Source organism: Sinocyclocheilus rhinocerous, unplaced genomic scaffold (genome assembly GCF_001515625.1).
Source record: "Sinocyclocheilus rhinocerous isolate Xijiao unplaced genomic scaffold, SAMN03320098_v1.1 scaffold2664, whole genome shotgun sequence".
Taxonomy (NCBI): domain Eukaryota; kingdom Metazoa; phylum Chordata; class Actinopteri; order Cypriniformes; family Cyprinidae; genus Sinocyclocheilus; species Sinocyclocheilus rhinocerous.
Genome location: NW_015635763.1, coordinates 644,600 through 665,498, shown reverse-complemented (window position 1 = coordinate 665,498; position 20,899 = coordinate 644,600). Strand labels below are relative to the sequence as shown.

Genomic DNA, 20,899 nt, shown 5'->3' with positions numbered 1-20,899 from the left:
CTAAATGATCATGTGACACTAAAGACTGGAGTAATCACTGATGAAAATTCAGCTTTACCATCACATGAATAAAATACATTTTAAATATATTAAAATAGAAAACAGCTATTTTAAATTGTAATAATATATCACAAGCATTTTTGATCAAATAAATGCTGCCTTGGTGAGCATAAGAGACCTCTTTCAAAAATATTAAAAATCTTGCTGATCCCAAACTTGTATGATGTGTGTGTGTGTGTGTGTGTGTGTGTATAGAGAGAGGGGAATATTTAAGAGTTATTTTGTTTAAATCCCTAACCTTAACTATGTGCAGCAGTAAGAGGCATACTTGTCTTAGCAAAACAACTATTAACTTTATGTAACAAATTCCTCTGGAGTGACTGGGAGCAGTGTGGTGTGGGTACGCTTTGTTTACTGTTAAGATTCAATTACAAACAAACATAATAACAGCGACTGTTAGCGGGACATATGCAGGTGTTTTCCTGATGATTGTGAAATTGTTTGTGCTGATCTAACAGATGGTTGGAGCAGCTCTGCAGCAAGTGTTGTTTAAAGCACCCCAGGCAAAACTGGCCCTTAACTTTCTGATCTTCAGCAAACACAGATATTTAAGCCCACACACACGTCATGATGTCAAGAGACAAACATGCAATCACAGACAGCATGGGCTGGAGGAGCATTCCAGAGAGACAGGACATACATCCTTTACCGCAGATGGCTGTCGCTGTGTCGAGGGCTGTACTTCTTCAGCTAAAGGGAGGGGGAAAAAAACCTCCCCGAGCCCCAGAAGTAAACAATGATGAATGAGCCGAGCGACTGCTGTAAAATACAGCCGAGTGTACTTACGCCTGTTAATTTCATTTGACTAATTGAAAGAGCGCAAAGAGGCGAGCTATATTTCACCGCGTTATGAAGCAGGTCGCATTTTTTATTTTTTGTTCTTACGGCGCAGTCTGAGAAGTGCATAGCCCAAGGCCAGTCCTGCTATGACCTGAGAGCTCGCCTAACCCTGTCAGACATAAAATCTGCATTATGCTCAAATTGATGTATTACTATGTGACACATTATGAATATTACATCACAAACACACAGCTGCTGTCAGTCAGGGAAAGAATGGTCATCCTCTACACCAAGTGAAGCATGGGAGACATTGCGCGAGAGTGGCGCCTATTGGGTTCATCTGTATAGTAAATGATTATTCATACTGAACACAGTGTCAAGAAAAATGCACTTAGGTCTACGGTAGACAAAGAATGTGCTTCTCCCTCCCTTCTTCCCACCGCTGGGTTTCATGTTGAAAACCTGACAAATGGTGGTAACATAGTGTGGCATTGCACTCCCATAGGCCTGGGCTTGATAATGAATGCATCGTTTCATCTTGTAGGAAAGGATAGCAAACACTCATTTGTGGTTATCACAATTCACACATGAAATCGATTTTGCAAGTCTACGAAAAGAAAAAAAGGAGGTGAGTAGCTTTAAGAGGAGTGTGGTTATAGCCTAAAGTATCAGTCTTTGCTTGTGCAATGTGATTTATGGTGTTGTGCAACAGCCGTTCATCCAAATAAAAGATTACTGAAAGTTGCCAAACTACACACTCCTGGGGTATTTCAATTTTTTACCAGCAGAAATAAAAACATATCAAAACAAAAATTCATGAGTGCCTAAAAAATTGCCTTCATTGCTTTAGGATACCAGAGATTTCATATACAGCGAGGCCCAAAGGTCTGAGACCACTACTGAAAATATATTTGTTTGAATTGGAGGGAAAAACAAACTAAAAAAAAAAAAAAAAGAAAAAAAAAATCCCCAAACTTTTATAGTAAATGGTGGGACACAGACACATATCAAAAGTTTATTTTTTCTTTCTTTATTTATTTAGTTTTGAATCATTATATTATTTAAATATCACAATTTAAAATAATTGCTTTCTATTTTGAATATATTTTATTTTTATTCCTGTGATGGCAAAGTTTAATTTTCAGCATCATTACTCCAGTCTTCTGTCACACATGATCCTTCAGAAATCATTCTAATATGCTCATATGGTGGTGGAAACATTTCTTATTATCATCAATGTTGATCATAATAAGGTAAACAGTTGTGCTTCTTAATATTTCTGTGGAAATCACAATATATTTTTTCTTCAGGATTCTTTGATGAACAGAAAATTCAAAACAACAGTTGTAACATTATAAATGTCTTACCTGTTATAACATTTTGATCTATTTAATGCATTCTTGCTAAAATAAAAGCATGAATTTATTCCTAATTAAAATGTTATTCAAATTAAAATACTCCTAATTTAGTGTTGTTAATTTTCCAAGTTTAAAAGCCCAAATTTTCAAGGATTTGTCAGATTTTTGGATACCCCTGTATGGTACAGACTTCACAGAAACAAATGTCTCAAATTCAAAACCACTTTGTACTGTACATGTTCATCAGTGTAGACAGTGTTCTGACCTGTATCTCTGATAGTCGTCTTCATCTTTATCCATGCTGACCAGTTGGTTGGGACAGGCCTCATTTCCCAGAAGGCTCAGGTATTCCAGTGCTGGCGTCACTTCCGCCAAATGCTCCAACAGGGCCTCGATGTCGGTGAAGTGTCACGGGGCAGAGGTCAAGGAATCCAGGCTGTTAATTACATTAGCATTTACTCTGTGCTCTCCACTGGCCTGGCCAGCCAGAAGAACTCTGTCCGAAACCCTCGGAAAGAGCTCAAAAGCAATTGTGCTTGAGAATACAAAGAGTGGATAAATTTAAGGGTGAGATTTTGGCATTTGCTGCAAGTTTGGCTGTTCTCTTCTCCTGTTCCTCTTCCCATTTCCTGGGTGGCTTGGTGCAGAACATTAAAAACATTGACAAAATGATGGATGCCTTGTGGTAAAAACAGTTAGTGACTCCCTAAGCCATGGACACCCCCCCCACCCAGCACAGGGAAACAAACAGCCACTTCACAGCAAATTCATCACTAATACATTCACGTCATTGGAAAATGGTGCCCGAAACGTGTCAAAATACAACCACACTAATGCAGCACTTGAATTTCAATGGCAGCAGGCCACTACAGGATGTAAATGATTGGCCCATTAGCATGTGCAGACCACTTCACAGCAGAATTCGGGTCTGAGCTGCTGACACTCTGTCGGAGGAGAGCTGTTTGGAGAACAGAGGGTGAGGCTGCGTCATTATTATGTAGATGGATAGCATCCAGTGACAAACAGCAGAGCATACATTTTCGTCAGGCTAGCACATTTACTTTTACCATTTACTTCTCTTTGCGTCTCATCACACAAACTAAATGTAACATGTCGCAGTGATGTATTTGCCGAATGTCAATAGACGGAAACCTGAAATTTCCAGTCTGGCTTCAAAGATTTACTTTTGGCGTGGGGTGGCTGGTATGTTAGCTTATTAAACAGCTAACGCTACACTGGGAAATGTATAAGTTCAAATATTGGTTAATAAACTCTGTTTGCTCTGCTTTCTGGTCATGAGGCCCATACTGCAACTACGATACGGGTCACCATATGATACGATCTGTTTCTAAGAAGGACGTCTAACAGAGCTTTATCCTTCAGTCATGGGACTGTACCGTTTTTTTTTTTCTCCTTTTTTTTCGCCTCTCCTCCACTAGAGGTCACTATGGTACAAACTCAAGTGAGTTTATAAAGCAAGCCCATTAGACAGGAGCTCAATTTAACACAATAACATCATTTAAAGAGACCCAGTGTGGCAAAAGGAGATCCTGCACTGCATTGCAAAGAAACTCGCAGCATATCCTGTCATTTTGGTCAAGCATGAGAGCTGAAAAGCAAAGGATATTTGGTTCTTATTGAGTGTCAGGGTATGGAGCCGTGGTAACCTGGGCAACTGGAGGTCATTTCCGAGAAGATTGTTGTCCACAATCAGCTCTTCCAGTTGGCTGAACGCTTTCAGGCCTGTCAGTGACCTGCAATGATAAGGCAAGAGAGGAAAAATGATATGGCCCTAAATCTGGGCAGCCATTATGTGCAGAAATAAATATTTCAGGCGGGCCCTTTCACAGGCCGGAATAGTTTGGGCTTGGGACTGTCAGGAGAGTGAATGATAAGACTTAGTGGCGCTAAGATCCCCTGGCATGGTGCGGCATCCTTCACACACTGGCAGCGTGAGTGATGAGGGTCACTCGTGAGTAGCCAGGATTCAAAACAAAAGGGCTTCAGAAATGCAGTGTGCGGGATGAATTTGTCAATGTCTTGTGCCTTCAGGCACCCAGCTTTGCCTGACCCTAACCCTCCATTCCCAAGATAAATAACTCTGTCACAGTTCACCTTCACTCCCCCAACACAAATTTAACTCGTCATCCATCATTTTCCCAGCACAGCTATAATGCCTAGCCACAAACGGAATGAGTACAACTTCTGCAACTTCTGCGATGAGCCGCTTGCTGTTAAAAACAACTGCTTTACGGGGGGAAAAGTTTGACGGTTCTCCCTTTATTCCCCATCGTGACACCCAATCCCCCACAGGCACGCCGTCCCCAAGGACTTTCCCTCCGTCTGGATCTCTTCCCCGCCCTGCGCTGGCATAAACATGATGGAGGGTGGTGCTCAGGGTAATGTCGGGCCTTCCAAAGTTCATGGCGTGGAAGGTGCATAAAAGCCGGGGTGTGTGTTTCTAATCCCTCAAATGGCAGAGGCTGACAACCTACAACGTTAATGTGTCCACCCTTGGTTAATTGACATTTAGGTCTGTCAGCCTCCTCGAGCAAAGAACAATTCGATGGCGACTAGATGCTAGTCTTCGCCGCTCTTGGGGCGAAATGGAAAAATAACACCTGCATATCATAAACGTATGGATTTTGTTGTCGTGAGACCTTTTGTGGTACAGTAGCATGGAAAATCCCAAGGCAATCTGGAAGGAGCTCACAGGAGTAAATGTTGATATCTAGCCAGGTGAAGTCTGTCTTTGGAAGACACCCAACTATTGTAGCAACGAACAAATCGGTCCTGCTGTCAGTGTCATAAAACTCTCTGTTGTGTTATGCAAATACCTCGCTCTTATCGTGTAGAACACGGCTGATGAAATTTTATGGGCTTTACAAGAGGAAGAAAGCAAACATATAGAAGCAGACGGCCAAGAACTCCAACCGCAAGAGAAATACTTTCTATTTGTATTGTCAAATTGTGCAAAATTCAGAGAAATGTCCCTGCTCGATAAATGAAAGCTGTTCTGTGAGCCCCCTCCACCTGTTTGCCTCGGCTGTTTCTGGGCGGGTGTAATGTTATTAGCCGCTTAGTTAAGAGGCATCCATGCGTCGCAGGGGGGTTGCTTATTAATTGTTGTTTTCGTGTCACTACTGCTGTGTGCAAAAGGTGATTTAATCAGTTAAATTCACAGCCAAGGGAGCGGCCAAATCACATTCACAACAACAAACAGGGATTCAACCCTAATTTGCCCACAACACGTTGTGCCTAAACATTTGCACTGCTGTATTATATGCAACATCTGTACAGTGCAGAAGAGGAAAACTTTCAAAATGTGTCGCTAACTGAATGATTAATTGCCAAACGCTTTTAAAGGAACAGTTCACCCAAAAATGAACATTCTGATATTTATTCACTCAAGTCCTGACTATGGAAGCCAAATTCTGCCTAAGAATAAAAAAAAAATATATATATAACAGTGAGATTACAAGATAGATTAAACAAAATAAAATACAGAAAAAATTGCTTCAACTGATAAAAGTGGTGCAAAAAAGATTCTAAGACATATGAAAAGTATAGGATATGAAGTTGCAGAAATGGCTTCTATATATTTTAAACCCCATGTCTTGCTATTTTGTCCGTGGAATGCAAAGAGAGAAATGTTAAAGAATCTTTATGCAGCTCGTTTTCACAGTTCACAGTTCATATTCTATATTATATTTGGTTTTTATTTACAGATAATCTTGCATGTTCAATTTACAATGCAACATTTGGCTACGTCACACTTTAAAACACCTAGAATATAGAGCACATGGTGCACTACTTTTAATGACACCAATTTGTAATTTATGCTTCCTGCATCTTGACTACTATGTACTTGCATCAAAAAGTACAATGTACTTATTGTGTTCATATTGTATTGCAAAACACTTTTGCTGCTATTAAGGTGGGATACGGGTGAGGTTAGGGACATGTTTGGAGGTATGGGCAGGTTTAAAAGTGGGTTAAGGTGTAAGGGATGGGTCAACTGTGTAATATATAAATGTAATTACAGAAATTAATTACAGATGTAATTACATGCACATATTTTTAAAGTATAATTACAATGTAAAACCATGTATGTTCACATTAAGTGCATTGTATCAAATGATTCATTTAAATGTAAGTAGTTAAGGCCACCTAATATAAAGTGGGACCTTTTTTTTTATAAAGTTTGCTTACCATGTTCATTTTGTTGTATGACACTTGTTTCAGACAATAAAAAACAACTTTAGGGTGAGTAAATCCTGAACAGGCACTTGCAAAACTAAAAAAACGTCAATACACAAGCAATCTAAAACTCAATCACACACAAACACTTTCAGGTAGGAACCTCTCCGACTCACACCTCGTCCCCATGGGGAATCCGAAACTGACTGCACATTTTCACCACCATCTTCAAAGTCACACCACAATGACAGAATAGCACAACGCAGGGAGCGCCGTCTGATCTAAGGCGAGAAGGAGAGAGATGGACGGGAAGACACGAGAGAAGGAAAGAGAGATAGATTTAACGAGCCACGCCAATGAACCCACTCCTTGTTAAGATAATTATGATCAAGCTCATTGTCACAGTAAATATCTCAACGTGTTTGCCAGTGCGGCGTGTCTGCCTCTCTCTGCCTGAGTTAGCACACAGCTCACAAAACAGGAGATTTAGCTGCTAAACAACATACTGCGCTGGAAAAAACACATGATTACACAGGATAAATAAGGCGACCAAATGACCATGATACAAATTAAATACAGGTCAGAGATGGCTTGGTGGATAATGTGGGCACTCTAATGTGGTGGCGACACACGAGTGCTTTACAACGTTTACATTCATAACAGTTTGTAAGAAAAAAAGACTAAAAACATTTTTAGATTAAAATAGCTTGGATAAATCTGATCTTTGGGCACATCAAGCATATTATTTGGACGATTGAGCAACAAACAGGGTGCACAATTGAAACTCACCTAGCACCAAGTGTGCAGTTGAGTAAATAAAATGTAGTATGGAACTTCATAATGAAACGCAACACAATACACGGTTTAAGAAATAACTGTAAGAATGATAGTCTGAACCTAAGTGATATAAACGATCAAATCTAGTGACAGATGTTTTTGTTATCTCTGTAAAAAAATGTACCATCAAAACTTTATCTAGGATGATTTTTTTTCATTACTCCACGTGGCGACACATTTGTGGAAATATTCCTCTCATTAAACCACCAACACGAAAACGAGGAACAAAATCACGGTGTGTCTTCATGTTTTTGTGACAGGTGTAGTTTTACAGAGATACAGACACTAGCTCTTATATGATGCAGCTAATTATTGGGACAAACAGCATCTTGAGGTTAACTCTTGCTCGTAAAATCGGGATGTCTCGTAATCCAATTATTAAACATAACGCCTAATGGAATGAGGAGGAGAAATACTGACAGAGAAAGTTGATAGAAGGTCAAACAATTACATTACTACCAAAGGTTACTCTAAAAAGATCCCGTGTAGATGGTGACAGTTTGCTGACATGCGAAACAAGTGCTAACTGAGAACATCTAATTCCACGCCTCCTCAAAAGGCCGCCATGTAAATGCTGTTAAGCAACCTTTCAAAGCCAGGGCCTGTAAAACAAATTACTATGCAGACTATCCTCAAAAGAAGCCAAACAAGAGGACAAGAGCTCAGACAATGACACAGAGATGGCTTGACAGAGATGGATGGATCGATAGACAAATACTAATGCGGACATGCTGATTGATAAACTGCTGCTGACAACGGGGAAAAAACACTCTGTGATTATTGGTTGAAATGTCAGTTACTGCAGCCATTAGTCAGCCAGCTTTCACAGGTCACATGTCCAGGGAGGGAGAGACAGAGAGAGAAAGAGAAAAGGAAAGAGAATTCAGAGATACACCTGCCAAGTCAGCAAACAGTGCTAACCGCAACACAGCATTCATTCAAACACACTCACGCTGCCTTTGTATTCCGAGTCTGCGTTCCAGCAGTGATCCCATTTAGCAAAAGCCTCATTCTGTATGATATTCCCAGCTTTGATATTTCCCTTTGCTATGGCCAGTAATTCCCTTGTTTGCTCGCCGGTTTTAAAAGGCCTTTTTCTTCTCTGCTCTCTTTTTTGAGTCCCCAGTGTGTCTGTTCTTGACAGAGCAGCTCTGATCATCCTTTGATATTAGTCTCTCTCATATCCTTGGCTCCACAGTGTCACCCATGTGTCTGGAGCCAAAACTGGGTCCCAGAACCGCCACGGGCGATCTAGGCCGTACATACTCACCAGCTGATCTGCAACCAGCACCACGGCTCGGTCTCAAAGAACGACTCGGGTTCGGTCAACAGCACATGGCTGCGGATCCCATTGTTTGGGGTCTTTTCCTGTGCGAGGATTGGAATCCGACTTTAGACCTTGTTTGAAAGTTAAAGAGGGGAGATTTAGCATCAAAGCTGTCTCCGGTGTAGGAAAAGTAGTTTTTATTCCGAAGAGGCTGCGAAAGCTTGGGAGTGACAGGCAAATTGACACGCTGTTCACAGGGCAAAAGATAAATGTTTGATGAATTGGCCAATCCGGTTGGAGTGATGGGCTTCATATGTGCATAATGGACTGGCTGCCTGGCAGTTCTGATTGCCTGCCAAGATAAGAAACTATAATGAATGAAAGAGGGAAGCGGGGCTGTAAAAACAGCAATCGAACTGGTTTTAATAAATGTAAAAAAAAAGGAAGGAAGAAAAGATGCACATGATGCCGCAAAACTGTCCACCAGAGGACTTGACAAACTCCTCATCGCACAGAATGAATGAATCAACTATTTCTTGCGATAAATGTGAGGTAGAACACTACATCTGCCCATTGTGTCAGTTTTTTAATTAACCCTACAACTCTGAATATGATCTTGACACCAGCTTCATGCAGAATATATGCACCAAAGGAGCTCAGATGCACTCCCACCTTCAACCCGCATGCAATTCTGTTTTCAATCTTCAAAAACATGATGCTTCAGATGCAGCGGCACTATAAATCTTCAGTTTGGCAGTATTAGGCAGCCATTATCTAGTTCAATCTCAGCCCATCCACCCTGTCTGACTTCAAACATGTCACTAGGCCTCGGGTGGCAGCAATTTACAGATCATATGTGTAAGGAAATGGGTTTCAGCTATGTTGCAATTCACATGCGTTAAAGGCTTATGGAGCAGTTATCCTGCAGTTTTAATGGGGATGCACACTGGTTGGGTGATTTCCTTCCAATATACAATGTACATTTTGGTTCGCTATTTAGGTGGATATTCACAAACCTGCAGCGCATAATTTGGCTCCATTAAACAACACTATCATTACAGTAGTGTGTATAGCACATATAAATAGCGGATAGTTATATAAAGAGCTAAATACTAGTGAGACATGGGATTCCACGAATAAACGGCCATATTTAATTAGTCTCAAATTGTGGATTAAAAGAGGAGATAAAGGGTCACTTAGGAATGGTTCAACCAAAAACGATCAGAATTAGCTGGTTCCAGGACTTTGTTTTATATGTTCAAACTTCTGCTTTACATACATTATAAGGAAAGTAGATGTTGATTTACACTGATGCCACTGTATAAAAAAATAAAAAATAAAAATATTACGGCTTCAGAAATCTTGATATATAGTACACGAGTCGGAGGGACTAATTTTAGGATAACTTTATGATGCCGTTTTGTCCCTTTTGGACCTTTTGATGCTTTGTAAATCACCACTGATTTCTTTGTATGGAAAAGGGCAGCTTGAACATTCTGTGCAATATCTCATTTTCTATTTCACAGAAAAGAATAAATAAATAAAATACATGGTTGGAAGTGAGTAAACGGCAAAGTGTTAGCGTCAAATATATCTTTAAAGGGATAGTTCACCAAAAATGAAAATTCTGTCATCATTAACTCAACCATTGAGTTCCACTCTACAGACAACAAAAACACTGAAGAAGAACTAAGTCATAGAGTACTGGTGAAACATGAGGGTTTGGCAAATGATGACAATTTTGATTTTTGGGTGAACTATCCCTTTAAGGCAGCCTCTGACTGGACCAGGTCGTGGTGTGCTGGTTAGGGTGGGGTTGAGTCGGGTTGGGCGGGGGTTCGACCAGAAGGACTGAGGCTAGGGACGAAACGCCTGGTGAATTATAGACTGCCTCTCAAGATTCACAGCTCTCAGTGGTAGGAGGTTAATATTCTCACATGTCATTAGGTCCGCTGGCTTGGCTGACGGCTCACTGAATCAGGCAGCAAATGATTTCCTCATGCGGCAAAGGACAGCGCACTTCAAAGGGAGAAGGGGCTGAGGTCAGAACTGCTCCGCTGTGATTAATAGCCCCGGAACAGTCGAGGTTGGCCGTAAGGTAAGAATGTGACGGAGGCTTTTGACAGAGCTGACTCTTTAAGCTGGGTTTGACCCCCGGCCCTGGCAAACTTTGTTTCCAGTGCCAAGTCTGACTGACCTGATGGGCCCTGTCAGGGGCAACCTGGACTCCATGAGCTGAGCTGCAACGTGCACAAATCACCTTGTGTTACAGAGTACCGAGAATGTCTGTCCAGTTGCTGTCTAATCACTTACCCTCACTTCAGTCATGCAAAAGGCACAACATGTACTTCAAAGGACAGCTTCTGGAACAAGCGTGTGTGTCCTTTGGTCAAATAAATACAAAATGTGGTTGTTTAAATTGATTGGCAAATCCTTTTACCTGAAAATACAAAAATCTGAAACAGCGCCATTCAACATGCATCCCTTTTTCATTTTTTATGATAATAAAGAGTATACAGTGAGATGGTGTCAATTGTAAAAATTTTGCTTTACCATTTATGCTGTGGTATATCTGCGGTTGTATAGTCTCTGCAAAGAATTGACTGTTGCAGACGGGTGCTTTCAATATAGACAGCTTCTTGGATTACAATGGGATTGATTTAGTTTTGAGGCATCGCAACACTTGTGTCCAGTTTAAATAGGGTACGAAGGTTGTTTACAGCTGCCAAGCAACATTGCAATGTGGTGCAATAACATAATATTGAACTGATGTGTGATCACAGATATGTTTAAATTGGCCATTTCAGACATGACTGATCCAATCAGATTCATAACATAGAAGTGTTTAGGCTTCTAACTAAGGTGTAAATGTGAATAATGTTTATGAAAAACAGACATTACTAAATGGTGACAAATTAAAAATGTGTGCATTAAGTTTCCATGACATAAATTACTCATACCACTGATATCACATATTCTACTCACCTCAATAATATAAAACAATTAATATGTAAAATTAAGGGTTAAAGGCATCCTGCTTTGTGGCCTGAGCTTTCCAATCTGAACACCACACCAACGACCAAAATCATTAACATTATGCAAAATCTAAGTAAAATCTAAGTGCTATTTTTAAGATTAAAGTAAAAACAGAGCCAGCCACTTTATTTTGGAAGCACTGCAGCGTAACTTTATATGGGTCTGCTGGTAGAGAAATGGTCGACACCATTTCTCTTCATGCCTCATGGCCTCCCTGTCTCTGGTGCAACCCAGTTTCTTTTAAACGACACCACTGACTGATTATACCTCTCCTCGCAAAACAAATGCATTCTCCCATTCGTACCGCTGCCCTGAAAATCAATTCTATTCTTTACAGATGGCACCGCAGTCATCTGCCATCACTGTTTATCTGCGAGGGAAATGTATCTTAAGGCACTTTGCATTTAGATAAATACCAAAACGTAAAATCAATGACTTTGAAAATGACGCAGTAATAGAGGAAAAAATAAAATAAGTGGCTTAAGGTAAAATAATCGCAACCTACACGTATCCATAAGGCACGTTTTGCAGAGGAATTACGATGAATAGGTAAAAGTTCAGTCTTTATTCTGAAAAAGATGTTTACAAGATGTTTTAGTTATTGCAATATTCCAATATGTATAATAATCTAAGACATGCACATCCTTTTTAGACTGTCTTGTACATATATGATTGCCATTTTTTTTCAATTTTATTTTAATTCTGCCCAGTTATTTAATAAACAAAATAAATTACATTTACTCACTTGATAATAGCATGCAAGTACAGTAAACTACTACATGTAATCTGCTTATTGAATTAAATTTAATGCTGTAAAATAGAAGCATGATTGAACGAAAAAAGATACTATTCATAATTACTATTTGCAATCATAATTACTTTGGATACGCACTGATATAAATAAACAGTGGGGGTTTTTTACCGTTTGATATGCGTAGTTACTGTATATGCCATCTATATAAAATCTTAAAACAGGGTTAACAAACTTGCATTGTGCATTCGTAATCGGACTTACTTCAAATTTTTATTTGCATACTGTAAATAAACCTGGACACTGGTCCTATAGAGCAAGCATTTGACTAGAAGGCACAAAAAGCACAGTTCCTCCACGACATCTGGGGTTGAGGCCGTCGTACTGTCAAGCTGCAGCCCTGTATGCTTGAGCATCTATCTAATAGCAAATAATCACTACCTTGCTGTCACTTCATGGCAAATGATCAATGACACTTGATGGATGACCCTGTCTGGGGCCTGCCCGTGGTCTGCATCACTCCCATCCCCACTCACAACCACATGAGACAGCCATGATTCCGTGCCTCATGGCCAACCACATATTCCACCAAAAAAAGCTTTCATTTCACTTTCTCAAAGCCGTAAATGAGGGGCTCTGAGAGAGAGAAAGAAAAAAACGAAGCGGATGCCTGGAAAATCAGTCTTTATCCAAACGATGGCCACTGAGAAAAGAAATCGTAATTTTTCAATATTAGAGGGAAATTAAATCATCTGATGATCTAATTGGGAGGATTACGGTCCCCCACCTGCGCTGTCACTCTCTGGGGCCCCATTACAAGGCCCTTATTAGTTTTTACTTGGCAGATTAAAATGCGAGCGCCGCAATCTTTGATCTCTCACTTGCTGACACAAATCCTTTCAAGCCCCAACATTTTCTGCTGGGTAATTAATGCTAATTAAAAGGTTTCAAGCAGTCAGTGAGCGCCGCTCTTCTCCCATCCAAATTGCCATCAACTTCCCCTATCTACGGATCTGCATGTCATGCACATTTCCTCCTCACGCAGAGTTTTATCACAGCGTCTATGCAAACAACAAATTATAAACTAAATGCAGGCAACTTGCCAGAGTGGTATCTACTAACTGAGCATTTGCAGACATTTTGCAAAATATAGAAGCATGGCAATCTTTAATAGTAAAATAAACAAAAATACAGCTGTGCCGCATATAACTTGCGGGTTTCGAGTCAATTCGCCAATCTCTAATTCCCAAACAGAACGCAGGAATGATGTTAGACAGCTTAATGTATGTTTTAAACACTTTGAAGCTATAAAAGGGTTTGTTTATGTAACTGTCACATGTAAATGCTGCCTGTCTACAATTTATGTATACACTGAAAATAGGTTAACGGCTTTTAAGTTAGGAATTGTACCTCGGCCAAGTTTGATCTCCAGCATTTCCACAAACAAACAACCAGTGCAGATATTCCTGTTACATGTAGTCTTTTCATACATGTTAAGTAAGAGTATATGCAAATAAATCTGGTTGTAATTAAATAAAGAGTGGTTTGATTTAATTGCAAGTTGCTCCACATTGGCAGTGCTTTGAAACCACTTAAATATATGAGGCATATCCACCCTGACTCCATCATCACTCACTTATTATTTTGTAATTAGCTGTCGCTCCGCCATATCATTATGTAGCTCAGTAAAGTGTCAGGTATGAAGATGTCTCTTCCTGACGAGCAAAAGGCAATATCATTATACAATGCTACAAAATGATTATTACATTACTTCTGCATCAGTACCAACCCTATGTGATAATTAGACACATATTCAAACCAATTAAACTCCTGATGCAGCCTGTTTTTCCCCTGTCAAACATACAGTTTGACTTCTCCAACGCCCTGTCACAAATATCTCACGTAAAAAAAATTTATTGGGACTCAGAATAACCTGTGCATGTAAGGATGAAAAAAGGTGAACAGCAATCATCGCCATTTTACGGTGTGTATATAAATTTGAACTAATTATGAACATTACATAATCCCTATAAATCAACAGATAACTCAACTTCAAGAAATAGTTCATCCAAAACTTCTGTCATTATTTACTCTCAAGTCATTCCAAACCTATAATATTTTCACACAGGAAACAAAATATGCTATTTAGCTGTTATGTCCGAGCTGCTCTTTTCCATACATGAATAACAGCCGAGGCCACAATTTACTTTCAGTGTATGGTAAAGAAAAAAAGTGTTGTAATTGCTTTTGCTGCTTAACTGCTTAATTTTTGGTACACAAGTGTTATTAATAATACTTAAACAATGATACGTTTAGTGTCTTAATAGTGTTAAATTCTGTTTTGACACTGTAACTTTAAAAATAAATGTTTGGCATTTACACTAAACTATCAGTCTACAGTGGTTGTCTTGAACGTCAAAAGGAACAATTATTCAAATAATTCTGAAAACTGGGTCAATGACCATTAAAAGCACTTGGAAACCCTTTGTGCATCAAACTGCATGACAACCATCTTGACTTTTAATAATGTGCTTCTTTGCACACAAAACACATTATATTCCTATTATTATAGCACTTTTTTATGACTAGCCATTCTAGATAGACACTGATCTAATGCTACATCACTCAGATCTAGCAGGAAATGGGAAGGCCTTTCTTTCCTTTTCACTTGTTTGCAGATGCCCTCTCTAATACACAGCCATGACACTTTAAAAGAGGCATGTGATGGATGATTTGTGCAATTTTAACTGAAGTTCATTTCTTTCCTTTTCACTTGTTTGCAGATGCCCTCTCTAATACACAGCCATGGCACTTTAAAAGAGGCATGTGATGGATGATTTATGCAATTTTAACTGAACTTCAGTTTGATGTAAGATTATTCTCGTTCTCTCTGCCATTGCTTCATTACCTTAGAAAAGCAGGAATCATTAAAGGAGGCAAGTCCAGTCAAATCTCGGCATAATTCTATAGAGTTGAACTGCTGTCAACATCATTAACCATCATTTCTCCAACTCGCTTCATGACTTATGAAGTGTTCTTTATTGTGTAATGATCCAAATCTCTTACAAAATCGCCCTCTTCAAAGGGCCCCTGGGACGTACCACCCATGCAGCCTGTCGACATGTCAGAGGCAAAGATCAAATGAAGCTCAGTAATTAGGCACTTTTCTTTATCTTACAGTCGCCTGTTTACTTCCATTTTCAGGTGACAGTCGTGTAGCTGTAAAGCGAGCGTAAAAAATGAGCATGCGGTAACGAGCAGAGGAATAAGGTAAAATGCTTTGATGTCTTTTGTAGTTCAAAAGCATTACTGCTTATGATCGCAGACAGCTGAGCTTGAAGAATGTAATGTAAACACTGGCCATGTGAAGGTTTAGAGGGTCACTAAAACAGCTCATGGACAAATCTGCTGTGATAAAGCAATGGTTGTGCTCCAGGATTTAGATTTTAGACTGAATCAAACACTGTAAACAAAACTGTTTATCATACAATAACTGAATTAAAACTTATCAAATGCATCAGGAGATACGTCTTTAAAATAAAACAAAACAAAATAAAACTACAAAAATAAATACGGTTTTAAAATAAAAATAATAAAATAAACATCATAAAAAATAAAACAAAATTAAATAAATAAAATGCATCACAAAACAAAACATCAAAAATAATGACTTTTCCCAAACCCCTGTCTCCCATGTTTTTAAAATAAAACCGCATCAAACAAAACTACAAAAATAAATACTGTTTTAAAATAAAAATAAAATAAACATCATAAAAATTAAAACAAAATGAAATACAAAATAAAATGCATCACAAAACAAAACATAAAAAATAAAGACTTTTCTCAAACCCCTGTGTCTCCCATGTTTATATATAATATAATATAATATAATATAATATAATATAATAATAGGCTAATATAATATAAAATAATATAATTATAATAATATTCATAAAGCAAAATGAAAGTCACCATTATACCTTCAAATATAAATATAAAAAATAAAGAAAAACACTACAATGTACGTTATAAGGACTCTGACTTTACATTGGACATTAGTCTAATAGTAGTCTAGTAGTCATTAGACACAACACTAAAACAAAATTATTTATACAAAAGTGGAAAAAAAGTCCTTAAAATCAAACATAAACAATGCAAACAATGTATAGTAATTAAAATTTCCGACTGGATGTAAAAACTCTTCAATAATACTTTGAAATGCTCTTCGACTGGACACACATCCTTTGACACCAGCAACAAAATAAATGGGAAGCGTTTTCTCCTGGCTTTTGAACATTGATAAGCCTTTTTTCTGTCCTAAGTATGCACAATTACACATGCACAACCCAATTAGCAACCCATTTTTGGGTCACAATTTTTGGTTTTCAATATCTCAGCCGCTTCTGCATGTACACTCTAAAAAATGCTGGGTTAAATACAACCCAGTGCTGGGTAAAATAGGGACAAAACAACCCAATTGCTGGGTTTGTCCCTATTTTACCCAGCACTGGGTTGTATTTAACCCAGCATTTTTTAGAGTGTACCATATGAGTAATGACTGGGTTTGTTATGTGCATGCTACGTATGAAGCCATGACAAATTAGCCTGGGAGATGGCCTCAGTAGTCACAATGAAAGATACTCTCTGTATTTTGACTGAGGGAAAGAACCTTTATCTGTCAGGGTATGTGTGTGTAGCCTCCTGCTCAGCAGGGGCGTCGAGGCAGTGCTGCAGGGGTGATGCTTCTCAGGGGCCTATGGACCTACAGTAAATCTTCAAACAATTTAGACAAACAAAAGGCCACTGCGGCAGGAAAAAAGACAAGGAAAAACAGATGAATAAGCAACATCAATTACCGACAGGGTTGACCTGTGAGCCCCCACACCTCGGCTGGCCCCTCACACCCAGGGGTGGCAGATTGAAGCTGACATGCCTGGAGTGAGAACAGTACGGCCTCACAAGGCCTTTCCTCCGAGTGCGGACAGAACGAGAGAGAGAGTGCCAGCAGTGGGAGCTATGAATGAAAAATCACGCATAATAGGTCCGCTTTAGTTTAAAGTGAAACAAAATGGCTCAATTTGAGCACTTAGCCTGTGGAAAATTGGCGGCACTGAGATAGGACAGGAACATGCGAGGGGACAAGCGAATCAGCCCTCTGATTAGTAGACTATAAAGGGAACAAAGCCGGATGTCCAACAGGCTCACCAGTGAACTCAAGTGCGATTGGGCCCCTCGAATGGCCGCTTCAGTGTCCACTTGCCCTCCAAAAAAGACCTCCTCTCCCCTTAGACGCTTTGTGCTCGACCAGTAGTTAAATAAATACAGGGCTCATATTTGTTCAACACACTAAGCTTTGTGTCGTCCCACTGGATATTTGTGTAGGGACGAGAGCAGGGTAAATGCATAGCAAAGCAGGAAGCTTTAAGCTAACAGACTGGATTACAAAGGTATCGCGTTCTTTTAAAATTGCAATAGGGAACCTGCATAAATGTTTATCCGAGTAAATTTTTTCAGCACAGTACACACTTTGAATCGTAATTTTTGACTTGCATACAAATGTACACAGGATTTTTAATACTGTTATCAAATGCATCAGGGGAAAATGAAATGGAAAAAAATAAAACATAACATATAAAATATATAAAAAAAAATAAAAAAAATAAAAATATATATAATATAAATGTGAACAAAAAAACTTTTATTTTGGATGCGATTAATCGTGATTAATCGTTTGACAGCACTAAATATAATATAAAATAATAATTAGTTTGTAGCCAGACAATATTTGCCACTATTTCCAATATTCCAAGAATTTGAATGAATGAATGAATGAATGAATGAAAGAAATCACCAAGGCTACATTTAAAAACACTGTAAAAACAGTAATATTGTGAAATAGTATTATAATTTGAAACAACTGTTTTCTATTGTAATAAATATTAAGCAGTAGAAAATGATTTTTAACACTTATAACAAGAAGAACCATTATTTATAAATGAGCACCAATAATAATTGATAATTGAGTCCCAAATCATCATAGAATAATATCTAAATGACCATGTGACACTGAAGACTGTACCTACAATAATGTACAGTATTTGAAAAATAATGTGTTTTTTGAACATTAAAGCATGTCAACATATTCTGTTACACCAAATACACAAAATAATGATCTTTAAAAAAGCATCATATGACCCCTTTAAAAATACTTACAATTAAAATGATTTTCTATTTTAGTGTATACTTGATGTCACTGAATTTCATTGAGTACTTCATGTATTTACACTGCACATTAGCTGTTATTTCAAAAAGCACAAAATAGGGATCTGGGTGATTCATGTTCCCAGACATTGACAGCAGTGTCAGATCCAGCTGTAAATCAAACGTTAGATCATAGCGGAAGGTGTCATTTAAGAGAAAAAAAAACTTAAATAAGATGGAAGCACAGCAGTCATAAAATATTAGACCTTGCTAAGAGCTCTACACACCTCTCTAATCTGACTGGCTCCTTTTTCAAACAATAGAGCTCTTTAAATCGCTGCAGCTATCAGCACAGCTCAAATAGGTCTATAATAGAGCCCGATCTTCTTTGCAAATGGAAATGCAGTCAAGGGAGGAGATGGGAATCATTTTCATCTCGTTGACATGCAGTACAACTGAGAGTTTTGTGGAGGAGACACGAGCCTACAGGTCAATTTCCATGTCAGCGCTGTCTGTTTTTTGGAAATGCGCAGCTTTGAAGTTCAATTTTATGCAGCGCTGAGGTGAAGAGCTTCATTAGGGGTGCTTTAAGCTCACGAGGTCACAATAAACATTAAATGTACAATACAGAAATATATTAGTTGTTTACGTGGATTACCATAAGGACATTTTTCAAGAAAATTTTCAAGACAACATGAAATGCGGTTATCAACATGTTATTGCACAATGAATATTTGACATAATTGAGTGAAAGGAAATAAATCAGAAGTAGGGCCGTATATATCTACACACACTACATTTAAAATACTTGCAATTTTTATCCAGTCTTCAGTGTCACATGATCCTTCAGAAATCATTCTAAAATGCATATTTATTTATTTATTAATTCATTAATTTTTAGGACACATGATCCTTCAGAAATCATTCTAAAATGCATATTTATTTATTTATTTATTAATTCATTAATTTTTAGGACTCTTTGATGAATAGAAAATTCAAAAGAACAGCATTTATTTGAAATACAAATATTTTGTAGCATTATAAATGTCTTAACTGTCACTTTTGATCAATTTAATGCATCTTTGCAGAATAAAAGTATCAAATTATTTCCAAAAAAAATGAATAAATAAATACTTGACTCTAATCTTTAGTGGTGTAAGTAAATAAATGCGTCACCAGGAATATCTATTAAAAAACTAAATCAATTTTGTGACTGCAGTCAACGTTCATATTTAGTTCAGATTGGAGGAAATAAGTTTGAATTAATTCATTTGCAGTAGTATTTAGTAAACCATTTCGGCCTGTCATTTCATAAGAATTACAAAAGCAGAAATAAGTAAATGTGCATACAGCACATTTCCATGGTCAAAGCTGTCCTTCGCTGCGCTTGCTCAATACTCAACTCTGCTTATCTGCTTTAAAGCTTTGATTAATAGAAAAGGCGCAGATCTTTCCCAAGCCGCTTTTACGATTCCTCCTAAAATGGATTCTGCAGAGAAAGGGGGAGAAGGGTAAAATCTGAAGTGACACAAGACAAGAAATCTATTTCCCCCCTCGGCCCCTTCCTCTCTCAGATCCTCCAAAATGTAAATGCATTCTTGCTCAGTTCAAGCCATAAAATACTGCCCTTGAAATACTGAGTGACAGAAGGAATTATGGGTTATTGTACTGTCAAAATGCAAGACAGCTGTATGATGGGATATTGTGTTATTTAGACAATCAGAAACTTAAGAGGCAGAGTGACACATGCCCCCCCTCCCACCACTCTCTCTCTCTCTCTCTCTCTCACACACACACACACACACTTAGACAAGGCTGGTGATCACTGCCAGACAGAGAAAGCACTCGAAACACACAGAGGACCAATAGCAGGAAAGGTAAAGATACTCTTCTTCCATATGTAACAGTTGATATACTCTATGCCAGTGTTTCCCAACTGGGGTGCCGTGTAAAAAATCATTTTTTAATATTTACCATTGATGGACACATTTTTTTTAATAATATTAAAAATATCTGTATGGCATTATATTCTGCAGTTCTTCCCTGTTGTACCGAATATCTATACTTTTCAAATTATCATATTGAAGTTAGAAATTCAAATATTGTGACAAAATTAATTTTGTAGGGTGCCACAAGTTTGTTAAAATTTCCAAAGGGTGCCGCGACTAAAAAAAGGTTGGGAAACACTGCTCTATGCTACTGCAGCTTGCCAGAGAGATGTATTAACTTCACATAGGAAATGTTTACACTATTGTGGTGTGAAAGAGATGCATTAAAGCAACAATTTTAGTCTACAACTTTGTCTCACTATGTACAAAGATCAGGTGAGATCAAATTTAAGGCACTTAAAGGATTTGCATTGATAGAAGATCCCACACATACAGACATATTTACCACAATTGCACTACC

General features: G+C 38.3%; 1 protein-coding gene across 2 annotated transcripts in view; it reads right to left on the bottom strand.

Moving 5' to 3' along the window:
- LOC107747465 (leucine-rich repeat-containing protein C10orf11 homolog) overlaps window positions 1-20,899 on the bottom strand; it is a 284,722-nt gene that overhangs the window by 100,091 nt on the left and 163,732 nt on the right. For both annotated transcript variants that reach the window (XM_016561976.1, XM_016561975.1), the window contains exons 3-4: window positions 3,826-3,952; window positions 2,464-2,603 (exon numbers count right to left, since the gene is read on the bottom strand). In XM_016561976.1, coding sequence (XP_016417462.1) covers window positions 2,464-2,603; window positions 3,826-3,952 — 267 coding nt within the window. The remainder of the gene's footprint in view (window positions 1-2,463; window positions 2,604-3,825; window positions 3,953-20,899) is intronic.